Source organism: Girardinichthys multiradiatus, chromosome 5, assembly GCF_021462225.1.
Source record: "Girardinichthys multiradiatus isolate DD_20200921_A chromosome 5, DD_fGirMul_XY1, whole genome shotgun sequence".
Classification (NCBI taxonomy): Eukaryota; Metazoa; Chordata; class Actinopteri; order Cyprinodontiformes; family Goodeidae; genus Girardinichthys; species Girardinichthys multiradiatus.
This window is the reverse complement of record NC_061798.1, coordinates 9,110,071-9,123,337: the sequence shown is the minus strand read 5'-3', so window position 1 is coordinate 9,123,337 and position 13,267 is coordinate 9,110,071. Positions and strand designations below refer to the sequence as shown.

General features: G+C 41.2%; 1 protein-coding gene across 1 annotated transcript in view; it reads right to left on the bottom strand.

The window, feature by feature from the left end:
- usp43a (ubiquitin specific peptidase 43a) overlaps positions 1-13,267 on the bottom strand; it is a 221,709-nt gene that overhangs the window by 157,467 nt on the left and 50,975 nt on the right. Inside the window, exon 3 of the mRNA XM_047365938.1 lies at positions 7,816-7,913. Within this exon, the coding sequence (XP_047221894.1) occupies positions 7,816-7,913 (98 nt within the window). The remainder of the gene's footprint in view (positions 1-7,815; positions 7,914-13,267) is intronic.

Sequence of the window (13,267 nt, the reverse complement as noted above, 5' to 3'; positions counted from 1 at the left end):
CACGTGATTATTCTAGATGTTATAATAGCATTACTCAACATGTTTTATTAGCAACAGTAGAAAAAAGTGGGGGCAATTTTGTTTGAAATAAAAGGAATTAGATCGTGTTATATATATATATAACATATTTTTATTACTAAGACTATGAATTTGTTGCATTGTTACTAACAGTGAGAATCTCACATAAGCCTATGCCCAAGTTTGGAAAAGTGATCTGTTAACAATCAACCACCTACACGTTGTTCACTAAACACCTCCCCAGCATATATACCTCTCAGCTCACTTTGTACTTTGTCAGATCCTTCTGTTCTCCAGACTGTTTTGCTCCCAGTGATGTTCTCGGTATCATTATATATTGTCCTGTTCTCTTTTGTATTTCTGCTGCTGTTGTCAGTTCCTTTCATGTTCCCAGTGTTCTTATTTTGGGTTCCTTATCACTCATGCTACTTACTTTTGTAACGCTGGACTATGCACTTTGCATCTGCATTTGGGCATTTTAACAACTTACGCAAATTGAATTGCTGAATTAATAAATATTCAGGCGTTAAGCTTTTTCAGCAGTGCAGTATCCTGATGGCTTAAAATTAGAAAATGTTCTTGAAACTGATGCTCCTGTAGTGCCTTCGTGATGGCGGCAGTGGGAGTAGTGTGTGGATCATATGAAGGATTGGTTCAGAAATGATATTCTGTGCATTTCTTAAGCATCATCGCCTGTAGAGGTCCTAAATGACCAGCAGTTCAATCCTTCTAATGTGTTATGCTCCTCTAACCAAACACAATAGAACGTTGCAGTCCAAAGAATAACCACTTCTATACCAGGCTGCAACTGCCAAAAGCTTGTTAGTGCCCGATTAGGAGTATGCTGGAGTCCATCCTGGAGTTTCTCTGTCAAAGCAGAAAGAAGATCCTCCATCTTACTGAATTTTAATCTTATTTATTTGTTGTTACAAGCACAGATCTCTGATGTTTATTATAATAAATCTGAAGTGGCCATGCTTCTCCACCTGTGCTCCCTCAGGTAGGCTAGGACATCCTCTCCTTCCTGTAGTCACCTATTGTCCATATTGTGCTCCTTGATCTTCCTACCGGAATATAACTTGCTCTACATATCAGTCCAATATGCAGTCAATAATGGTGTACAGTTTATGTTCGGCTGTATGGTTATGGACAAGTGGGGAGTGGAGCAGGGGGCTTACATCTCATCCTTTAGGGGTACCAGTGATGAGGTGCATTGTTGACCAGTTGGCATTTAGGATCTCTACCACCTTTGGTCTCCCCGGCATGAAATCCGTAATCCAAATCCTGAAAGTTTATGATATATTTGAATAAAATTACAGTTTTAGAAGGCAAGCTGTAATAGTGGGACGATAACCAGTAAAGGTTTTCTGAACCAGGTGGATGATGGTGGGGGCGCGCCAAAAACAATTGCATTGTTTGTATATTTGTTTTGCCTTGGCTGCAACTGTAGGTACAACAGGGACACTGTTTGTTTATCCGAATATTATTACTCAACTGTCCTACTGTTCATATTATCTTTATGTAACAATGAATAGGACAGACAGGACAGACAGGCCATGATTTGTCTGGCATTAAAGCATGTATTGCAGGACTTCAGTGTCATGCCAAACGTTGGAAAGAGTGCTAAAAGAGTTTGATCAAAACATTACCGCAATGATCTGGGCATAAATGGGTGAGGTTCTGTGAGTTTTCAAGCAGCGGGACACAAAACAAAGGCATAAAGAAATTCTGAAGATCTCAATTCCATTGAGAACCTGGTGTTATTTCTCAAGTAGTAGATGGACAAGCAGAAGCCAACCAAATGTGATTGTCTCCAACAGCCCTAAGAAGACAAGAAAGGGTAAGTATTTGGACCAGAGGTTAACATCCAGCATGGCGAGGCGAACAGATTATAGGTACATCTAAATAAATTTGAAAGTTAAAAAAAGTTGAAAAAGTTTTAAAATTTCATCAGAAAGTTAAACTCATTTAGATTTATTACCCATCGGTAAGCAATAATCACCAAAATTACCAGAATAAAGGCTTGAATATGTCACCGTATTTTTATTTTTTAGCTTTACTTGTATATTTTAAAAATGGTTAATATTTAAGAATCTTGAAACCATATTTCAAACAGTGTGTTAAGTGAATTGTGGCCCTCACTGAGCAGTGATCAAAGATCTTTGGATGTGCATGCCTCTAAGAATCCCATTACTGCAACTCTTCTGAAAGGGGGAACCATTACCTTGCTGGATTCTATAGGACAAATAGTAAAAGCAAGAAGAAGAGCCTTTCAGTATATCTAAATATAGCTAAAATTGTTCCTAGTGTGGAAGAAAAAAAGATGAGAGGGGGCCAGTGTATCAGAGACTATAAATAGAACAAGGACAGTACAAGAATGTCTGGTTCATAAGAATCTGTTTTTTGAAGGCATAAACAAAACTTTATGTAAAAAATTCACAATTATTCAGATCAGCAAATGAGTTTTCAGCTGCTGTATTCTGGTTATGTCACCATCACTCAGCTGTGCATGCGTTGTGGCACTGTACGGAGAACAAAGAGAAAAACACAAAGGGAAAAAAACAGAAGAGACTCAAGGTAATCTTTACTTTCACTTTACCAATCTGTAAACTTCCCACTGAATAGGTTTAGTGTGAGTCATTTCAATTAGTCAGTTTGACAGCTCTCCCTAAACATTCAGTCCATGATTGAGCAGGCAGGGAAAGGTATAATCCCAGGACACCAAGGATGGCTAACCCAACACAGCTATCATAAACACTGTCAGAGCCTGACCTTTTTATTGATTGGCTAACAGCCTAATCTGCTCCAAGTCAACATGTTTGAGATGAACCAAACATGACAGGAACAACTCTCCAGGAGGACAGACTATGAGTGCAGTCATCACTATTTACCTGGAGAGATTTTCTCTTCTGTAAAAAAACTGAAACATCAGCAGGGTCTGCAGTGTGTGGTTGGCAAGAAATGCTGTTTACTTCCATAGAGATGCTCCTATCGTAGTTATGAAGACTGGTTTCAGATCATTGGTGGTTGTAAAGCTCTGACCTTCTGCTACAGATTAGAGTCAATGCGGATTTCACCTTAAGATGTATAAGTAAAAAATAAATTGGTTAATTGGTAGCTCTAAATTGCCCTTAGGTGTATGAATGAGTGTGTGCATGGTTGTTTGTGTGTTGCCCTGCGATGGACTGGCGACCTGTCCAGGGTGTACCCCGCCTCTCGCCCATAGACTGCTGGAGATAGGCACCAGCTACCCCGTGACCCACTATGGATTAAGTGGTAGAAAATGACTGACTGACTGATATATTTTTTTTACTTTTTCTGCATTCAACACTCAAATACATGTAGAAACGACATCACGTGTATGAGAGAGCAGTCAGTGTGAAACAGGACTTACGATTATTTTAAAATAAAATAATTTTACAACATTGTGAAACATGATCACAGAGTTGACATTTCAAATGGTCTTCAGCAGCTTATATTAGTGATTAGCATGATTTGCATCACGCATTGCAAACAGCAGTATGTGCGTACTCCTGGGAGGGAAGGCCCTTTGGTCCAAAGAACTTTCAAACCATTCTCTCAGAGATGGTTGCAGATTAAAATCCCAGCAGATCAGCATGTCTGGCCCCAGCAACCAAGCCACCTTGAAAGCCACTTCAATCACTTATCTTCCACATTCCGATGCTCAGTTTAAACTTCAGTAAGCCATCTTCACTAAATCTAGATGCCTAAATGCACTGATTTGCTGCAACATAATTGTCTGATTTACTAAACTGACAAGTATTTAAACAGATGTACCTAATAAAGTGGCTGGTGAGTGCTCAGTTTTCTTTCAGGAGCATATTTTACCATTGGTTTTCCCTCTGACTTATTTTTAAACATCACTGATACGGAGTCTTCTGCCCTCAGTGAAAATTACACTCCAAAAAGTGTAACTGGAGACAAGTCGGATGTTTGAGGTTCCAGTCGGCTTGTTAAAGTTGAATGAACAACATTCAGTTTGAATAGTTGGTGGGATTTTTGAGATAGATGCACACATTTAGCGTGCTGACTAGACCCAAACACGGTAAAGAACCAGCATGCAGCATAGGAAAATGCATGCAGTGTGGTCTAGTAACAATGGGAATCAGAAAGGAATCAATGTCAAAAAAGGAATGGAGACATAACCAGGATGGCAATGGAAAAAGAGAGACAGTACTTGCAGCACTGAAGGTGAAGGGAGGCTCACGATCAGAGCGTATCAAAGCTTGTGACATGAAAGGAATGATGTCTGAGTGCAGAACAGTTGGGTGGGGTCTTCATTTTAAAGCCAATCCCTGTGATCACCTGAACACTACCTGACACCCAACCGGATTATTGTAACTCCTTATATGTTGCTGTTAGTCAGGCCTGCCTCGCACAACTGCAGTTGGTCCAGAATGCTGCAGTTAGTCTTCTGACACAAACTAAAAGGAGTATACATATTTCCCCCGTATCTGCTTTGTTTCACGGGCTCCCTGTTTACCACAGGATTGATCTTGAAGTTTTATTGTTAATCTATAATGCACTGAAAGGACAGACTCCTGGGTTTCTGTCTGATCTCCTGGAGCCTTCTGTGCCCTCAAGGTCCCTTAGAGCTAATGATCTCTTGCTTTTAGCTATACCAAGGCTGGTTTACTGAGATGATCAAGCGTTTAGGGTTGTAGCCACTTAACTGTAGAATAAACTGCTCCTTTACATCAGACTGTCAACGATTTTAAGTATAATCTAAAAACACATCTGTACTTACTGGCTTTTCATGCAGCATAAGAAATATGGGGTGGGGGTTGGAGGGATCCTTTTTTCTTTTTGTTGTGTGGTACTGTGCTGTCATATTTGTACTTTCTTTGGTCAATGTTGCAGTTGTTTTTAAATGTCCTATATATTCAACTTGAATATTCCAGCCACCGGCTTCTTCTGAGTGGTCCATTTCATTTAAGGTGAACTTTTGAACATTGTGTTCTAGGCTAGAGAGGATCATAGTCTACCGTCTCGTATCAAGCTGACATCAATAGGGAACATCACGAGGAGCAGGTTTGAAGTAGTTGTAGGGAGCCCTGTGTGCTCACAAAGTTCCTGCAAGGTCCTGATTCAGCTCCTTAAAAGGTGGCTATACTGCAAAAACGCAAGGAGAGCCAGAGCCAAGTTCCCATAAATCTTCCAGAGGTCTGTCTGACCTATTTCCATTCATTCTCACCAATGCTGAATAGATATTATCTCTAATGGCATGTACTGCCCTGTGCTTACCAAAACAATATCAACCCCAACACCTTATCTACAGTACACAGCAAGCACCCTGAATAATTAATGAGATATTCCAGTTTAAGAGTACCGTATTTTCCGCACTATAAGGCGCACCGGATTATAAGGCGCACCTTCAATGAATGGCCTATTTTAGAACTTTTTTCATATATAGGGCGCACCGCATTATAAGGCGCATAGAATAGAAGCTACTGCAGTCAAACGTTTGACTGGGGTTGCGTGAAAGGGAACTTTTCCCTGATTCAGTAAACACGTAAAAGAAACAGTTTGATGCACTAAATCAAACGTTAGTACATTCACAATATAGTAGCGTTAACTGTTGAATTCTCTCGCTGCTGCTCTATTCCCATGTTTGACTGCGTAGCTGACAGCCTTGAGTTTGAACTCAGCATCGTAAGCGTGTCTCTTGAAAGGTGCAATTTTGGGGTCGTTATACACACACAAGTGGTGTTGGACTAGGAGTAAGCACAGTACAGGTGTTTACCGCTATTACTTCGGCGACGCCCCTGACTACGGTAGCCGTAATGCTGCAAGCGGTGCGGCTTTGTAGTTTACCAGTCGTACTGAAACATTTTGACAGAGCGCCGTGTACAACCAGTATGGATCAACCAATTAACCAATTCATCCATATATAAGGCGCTCCGGATTACAAGGCGCACTGTCATTTTTTGAGAAAATTAATGGTTTTTAAGTGCACCTTATAGTGCGGAAAATACGGTAGTTATTCTCCTTATTCTCAACCCCAGTGCTTCTGCCAGAAACAGCTACAGGCTGTAGAGGCAGAATATTGTATTTGATATTATTCTCAAAATATAACAGGTTAAAAAAAACAAGGAACATTTCTACAACAAGTTCTGGAGTGTCCAAACATGCTATTTGGTAGGGAGGCACCAACCTGAAAATTTGGGCCGATATCAGTAAATGATATTGATATTGCTATTATGGCCAATAACCGCTTTTTACTGTTATTATATACACTGCTTAAAAAAAATAAAGGGAACACTTAAACAACAATATAACTCCAAGTAAATCAAACTTCTGTGAAATCACACTGTCCACTTAGGAAGCAACACTGATTGACAATCAATTTCACATGTTGTTGTGCAAATAGAAAAGACAACAGGGGGAAATCTTTGGTGATTAGCAAGACACTCAATAAAGGAGTGGTTCTGCAGGTGGGGACCACAGACCACTTCTCAGTAACTATGCTTTCTGGCTGATGTTTTGGTCACTTTTGAATGTTGGTGGTGCTTTCACACTCGTAGTAGCATGAGACGGACTCTACAACCCACACAAGTGGCTCAGGTAGTGCAGCTCATCCAGGATGGCACATCAATGCGAGCTGTGGCAAGAAGGTTTGTTGTGTCTGTCAGCATAGTGTCCAGAGCCTGGAGGCGCTACCAGGAGACAGGCCAGTACACCAGGAGATGTGGAGGAGGCCGTAGGAGGGCAGCAACCCAGCAGCAGGACCGCTACCTCCACCTTTGTGCAAGGAGGAACAGGAGGAGCACTGCCAGGGCCCTGCAAAATGACCTCCAGCAGGCCACAAATGTGCATGTGTCTGCACAAACGGTTAGAAACCGACTCCATGAGGATGGTATGAGAGCCCGACATCCACAAATGGGGGTTGTGCTCACAGCCCAACACTGTGCAGGACGCTTGGCATTTGCCAGAGAACACCAGGATTGGCAAATTCGCCACTGGCACCCTGTGCTCTTCACAGATGAAAGCAGGTTTGGCAGTGGGTCAGTAATGGTGTGGGGTGGCATTTCTTTAGAGGGTGTCATGGCCCTCCATGTGCTCGCCAGAGGTAGCCTGACTGCCATTAGGTACCGAGATGAGATCCTCAGACCCCTTGTGAGACCATATGCTGGTGCAGTTGGTCCTGGGTTCCTCCTAATGCAGGACAATGTTAGACCTCATGTGGCTGGAGTGTGTCAGCAGTTCCTGCAAGATGAAGACATTGAAGCTATGGACTGGCCCGCCCGTTCCCCAAACCTGAATCCGATTGAGCACATCTGGGACATCATGTCTCGCTCCATCCACCAACGTCACGTTGCACCACAGCCTGTCCAGGAGTTGGCAGATGCTTTACTCCAAGTCTGGGAGGAGATCCCTCAGGAGACCATCCACCGTCTCATCAGGAGCATGCCGAGGTGTTGTAGGGAGGTCATACAGTCACGTGGAGGCCACACAGAATACTGAGCCTCATTTTGACTTGTTTTAAGGACATTACATCAAAGTTGGATCAGCCTGTAGTGTGTTTTTCCACTTTAATTTTGTGTGTGACTCCAAATCCAGGCCTCCATTGGTTAATACATTTCATTTCCATTGATAATTTCTGTGTGATTTTGTTGTCAGCACATTCAACTTTGTACAGAACATAAATATTGGTTATTAATATCGTCCCGGTGACGATACCTACACAGATATGTTAAAATATGACCAACATCAGCCGATACCGATGTTAATGCAGATATGTTGTGCATCCCTGCTGTTAATATTGGTGCTTCTCACCTGTACTGAGCCTGAAAATGTTCCTGGACGAAGCTGTGGCGACCCCGAGGCTGCTGTGTGCTGGCTAAGCTAGAAGGATTCTCTGATGTGCTGGTCGCCTGTAGACAAAGAGGCAAAGAACAGGAACATTAAGGAAAGAGTCATTGAAGGTGACATTAGGTAGAGAACTCAAGACAGCAAGACAATACTGCTAAAGACAAAAGTGCAAGACAAAAATGCACAAATACTGGCAATGCATTCTCATTCTGCTGTCTCTACTTAGGTCCAGGAATGCATCCCATCTACATTTCCCTTCTTAAATTTGAAAAAAGGAAAATGTCTCACTTTCAAAACTGAGTTATTCCGAATACTCTCCTCTCAAAAATGTAGGGCTAAATACACAATCTAAGCAGATAATCAAAGTTGCACAGAGAAGCTGACTGTAGATCAGAATCAGCTGATTTAAGGTTGACTGACCATGACTGTCATTGGCTGCTCAGAAACTCAAAAATCCAGAAGAAAACAGTGGCTCAGATCATGTTCACCTCATTTTAAAAACCCCACTGATACCCAAAATAGCTAAATTATAGTCATTTTCACTCAGTGACGACTTCCTCATGAAACAGTGTTGTCAGAGCAACCAGACAACATTCGCATTTGGGCATTCTTTGAATGCCAAGTGGAAAATCATCCAATTGCAGTCACCAGCCAATATCTCAACTGCTTATTATAGATAGCCTTTTATATGCTGTCACTCAAGTGCATATAAAGAAGCTACAAGTGACAACAGATCAGATTTAAAACCTAACAGAGTCCAAGAAGCAACAATAAAAGAAAGTTGACAGACAAGATGGCCTGAAACTAACCATCCTATATTTTGAGCAAGACTTCTATTTCTATTTGCTCCTGTTTGGCATGTGACCCGTGAAATTCATTCTGTTTATTCAGGCTAAGCTTGGGCGACACTAAAACCAATCAACTAAAACCTCCTATGTGACTCAGCACACACAGAAGTACCAAGAAGTTGTCTTGCCTACCCTCTCTGGGGAACCGAGACTTTCTCTACTCGTCTTGAACCGTGTCCACAGAATAATGACAATCCAACTTTGACAAGGCTGTTCTTTTGTTTGGACAAAATCCAATCACTGCTGCATTGATGCTAAACAATAGGCTGTTTCTTTGCATCTGAGTGAACTTCTCCAAAGATGATTACTCCATCTTAAATACATACTGAGGTAAAGAGCACAAGTTCCAAAAGGCTTGCTTGTCTGTTTATTCAAAGGTCACTTCAGTTGTAGACTTGACCTTGCCCTCGCTTTGATATCTGGGGTACAGTGATTAGACAGAAAACTGCAACAAAAGAGGATTCGAAGAAAAGATGTCAAAGCCAAATGTCTTTAGGTAAACCGCAACAGCGCCTGAACAAATATTGAAGGTGCCTTTCGGTACAATAGTGTGATGCATGTACCACAATAAAAATCATTTAAATGTTTTCCATCATTTAAGTACGTACAGGTCCTTCTCAAAATATTAGCATATTGTGATAAAGTTCATTATTTTCCATAATGTAATGATGAAAATTTAACATTCATATATTTTAGATTCATTGCACACTAACTGAAATATTTCAGGTCTTTTATTGTCTTAATACGGATGATTTTGGCATACAGCTCATGAAAACCCAAAATTCCTATCTCACAAAATTAGCATATCATTAAAAGGGTCTCTAAACGAGCTATGAACCTAATCATCTGAATCAACGAGTTAACTCTAAACACCTGCAAAAGATTCCTGAGGCCTTTAAAACTCCCAGCCTGGTTCATCACTCAAAACCCCAATCATGGGTAAGACTGCCGACCTGACTGCTGTCCAGAAGGCCACTATTGACACCCTCAAGCAAGAGGGTAAGACACAGAAATAAATTTCTGAACGAATAGGCTGTTCCCAGAGTGCTGTATCAAGGCACCTCAGTGGGAAGTCTGTGGGAAGGAAAAAGTGTGGCAGAAAACGCTGCAAAACGAGAAGAGGTGACCGGACCCTGAGGAAGATTGTGGAGAAGGGCCGATTCCAGACCTTGGGGGACCTGCGGAAGCAGTGGACTGAGTCTGGAGTAGAAACATCCAGAGCCACCGTGCACAGGCGTGTGCAGGAAATGGACTACAGGTGCCGCATTCCCCAGGTCAAGCCACTTTTGAACCAGAAACAGCGGCAGAAGCGCCTGACCTGGGCTACAGAGAAGCAGCACTGGACTGTTGCTCAGTGGTCCAAAGTACTTTTTTCGGATGAAAGCAAATTCTGCATGTCATTCGGAAATCAAGGTGCCAGAGTCTGGAGGAAGACTGGGGAGAAGGAAATGCCAAAATGCCAGAAGTCCAGTGTCAAGTACCCACAGTCAGTAATGGTCTGGGGTGCCGTGTCAGCTGCTGGTGTTGGTCCACTGTGTTTTATCAAGGGCAGGGTCAATGCAGCTAGCTATCAGGAGATTTTGGAGCACTTCATGCTTCCATCTGCTGAAAAGCTTTATGGAGATGAAGATTTCATTTTTCAGCACGACCTGGCACCTGCTCACAGTGCCAAAACCACTGGTAAATGGTTTACTGACCATGGTATCACTGTGCTCAATTGGCCTGCCAACTCTCCTGACCTGAACCCCATAGAGAATCTGTGGGATATTGTGAAGAGAACGTTGAGAGACTCAAGACCCAACACTTTGGATGAGCTAAAGGCCGCTATCGAAGCATCCTGGGCCTCCATAAGACCTCAGCAGTGCCACAGGCTGATTGCCTCCATGCCACGCCGCATTGAAGCAGTCATTTCTGCCAAAGGATTCCCGACCAAGTATTGAGTGCATAACTGTACATGATTATTTGAAGGTTGACGTTTTTTGTATTAAAAACACTTTTCTTTTATTGGTCGGATGAAATATGCTAATTTTGTGAGATAGGAATTTTGGGTTTTCATGAGCTGTATGCCACAATCATCCGTATTAAGACAATAAAAGACCTGAAATATTTCAGTTAGTGTGCAATGAATCTAAAATATATGACTGTTAAATTTTCATCATTACATTGTTGAAAATAATTAACTTTATCACAATATGCTAATATTTTGAGAAGGACCTGTATTGTTTGCCTTTACTCTTAAACTATGCACTGTATAGTTATCTCCATTTTTCCCTTCTCCTTTCTGCAAGGCAGTGGAGGGAAATTTTGGGCCTCTTTGATTCCAGCTAGCCTTATTTACCTCTTGTTAGCTCAGTTGTGATACTGACACAGTACTCACAAAACATTTGTAAACACTTTAACTGTATTGTTTCTTCTCTCCAACGAGTGCCAAAAAGCTTGCCAGATAGAGATTTAAAGGCCTTCTGTAACTGCTGCTAGCCAGCCCAACAGGCCATCTTTCTTAGCAAACTATGTCACAACAAAACGGTAACTCAATAACTACTTCTTCCTTTCTTACCTCAAAATAAAGTTCTCAATCATAGATACAGAGTTTTGTGCTTATAGTACACACTTTGGGATTTTACTGTTCAATACTGCAATGATAATATTGATTACGCTTAACACACATTTTCATCACTGTCCTCTTTTCCACCGCCACAATGTTCTCTTTCAGCTTTAGAATCTCAGCCACTAAACTCTAAATCAGGGAAGTAAAAGGCTTTTCAACTGACCAATCACTGTTTAATACTGCTGTGCGGAATGCATGGCTCCTAAAATATGATTTCCTACCAAAGATTTCATACCATCAGCATTCTGCATTTGCAATACTGCCCAGATAAAAATTGTGATGACAACTGCAATTCAATACACGATGCAGCTCTCTCCCATTAGTTCACCTATAAAGGTGACCAAATAGTTGAACATAGTGTGTGAAATCTTTTTCACCATTTGGCGTCTTGAATTAAAGCCTGACAGGTAATTTCAACTTTTGTTTATAAAACAACCTGATAGCCATTTCCTACATGCTTCCACAATTTTTGGTCTGACTTTAATATCCCTGTTACATGGATATCAAAGAGACTCATGACTGCCATCTCCACACCCAACAGCCTAGAGAGCAGAATTACGTAACGTAATAAAACAGAAACACAATAAATTATTACCCAACACTTACAAGACACAAAGTACACAGTATAAAGTGACACATAGTTTGTGGCAGAGACCAAGGGAATAAAAAGCTGGCTTGAGAATGTAAGGAATAAAGATTCTACATAATATTGTTCCAAATCTGCTATTTCTGCTAAATAAATAAGGGGCTCAATGACTGCAATAACAAATGAATACTAAGATTAACACACTTAAGTGTTCAGCTGTCATTGTGGGCATTATACAAAAAAAGAAATAACCTGAACAGATCTGGGCCACCGTAAACCGCCTCCTGTTGCTGGCTGGCAAAAAGACCCAGCAGCATCTTCAACCTCCTGGCAAAGTCATTAATTTCCTAGATTCAAACAGCAGCACAGGTCTCAGAGCTGATCTTATTCTTAATTACAGAATAAGGCTGGATTTGCTTCTGTCTCATCAACATCAGTGTGATGTTTGCACTGTGCAATAAAAGCCCAACAAAAACTGTATTCAGGTCTACTTCTTATATTAAAAATAAGTGAGAATAACCAGATTTGTTATGATGATGTAAGCTGTTCATGATTTCTATTATTTATGATTTAAATAAAAACATTTTCCCAGTAAATAATAATAAACCTTACAATACACCAATTTACCTGCTGTGTTTTAAAGAGTCCAGTAGGACAATAAATAACTGAGCTGTAGAGTTTTGATGCAGTTTTGACAAGCTTTTCAGAGATAAACATTTTGGCTGACATTTTCTTTAGCCATTTGTGGTCTTAACTACTTTTTTGCCAGTGAACTCATACAAATTCCCATGAGCGGGTGAATTATGTATTTCTGGGATAGAAAAAGAGCTCAGGTAACCTTGAGTCTGTCCAGTTCTACTCTGAGACATGAGGTCACGCAGTTACAAATCAGAATCAGTGGCAAATCACATCAGTATCGCATCACAGCAGCAGCGACCCACCAGGGCTTCTGAACATTCTAGGTAAAAAGTGGATTTTCATTTTACATCGGAAGCTTTTAACATCTAACAGACCACTATTCAATTCATCTTCTGAAAATTGAAAGAGTATGTCTTAACTGCAAACCTACCAAAACATGGCGTCCACATAAAATGACAGGTGGGGTAAGGAGTGCATTACACTCCACAAATCCAGCTTTGATGGAAGATGGGCACGATGATGTGGCATTTGAGGTTTGCCACAAGCCATGTGGGAGACAAAGAAACATGTGAAAGAAGGTGCACTGGTCGGAAAATACAAAACGTTTTTTGAGTCTACAGGCAGATTGTTGTGGCACCACCGAGATACATAGTGGTGGCAGCATCATGCTGTGGAAATGTTTTTTCCAGCAGGTACAGTGAAGATGGTCTGAGCTGATGGGAAGATGGACAGGAG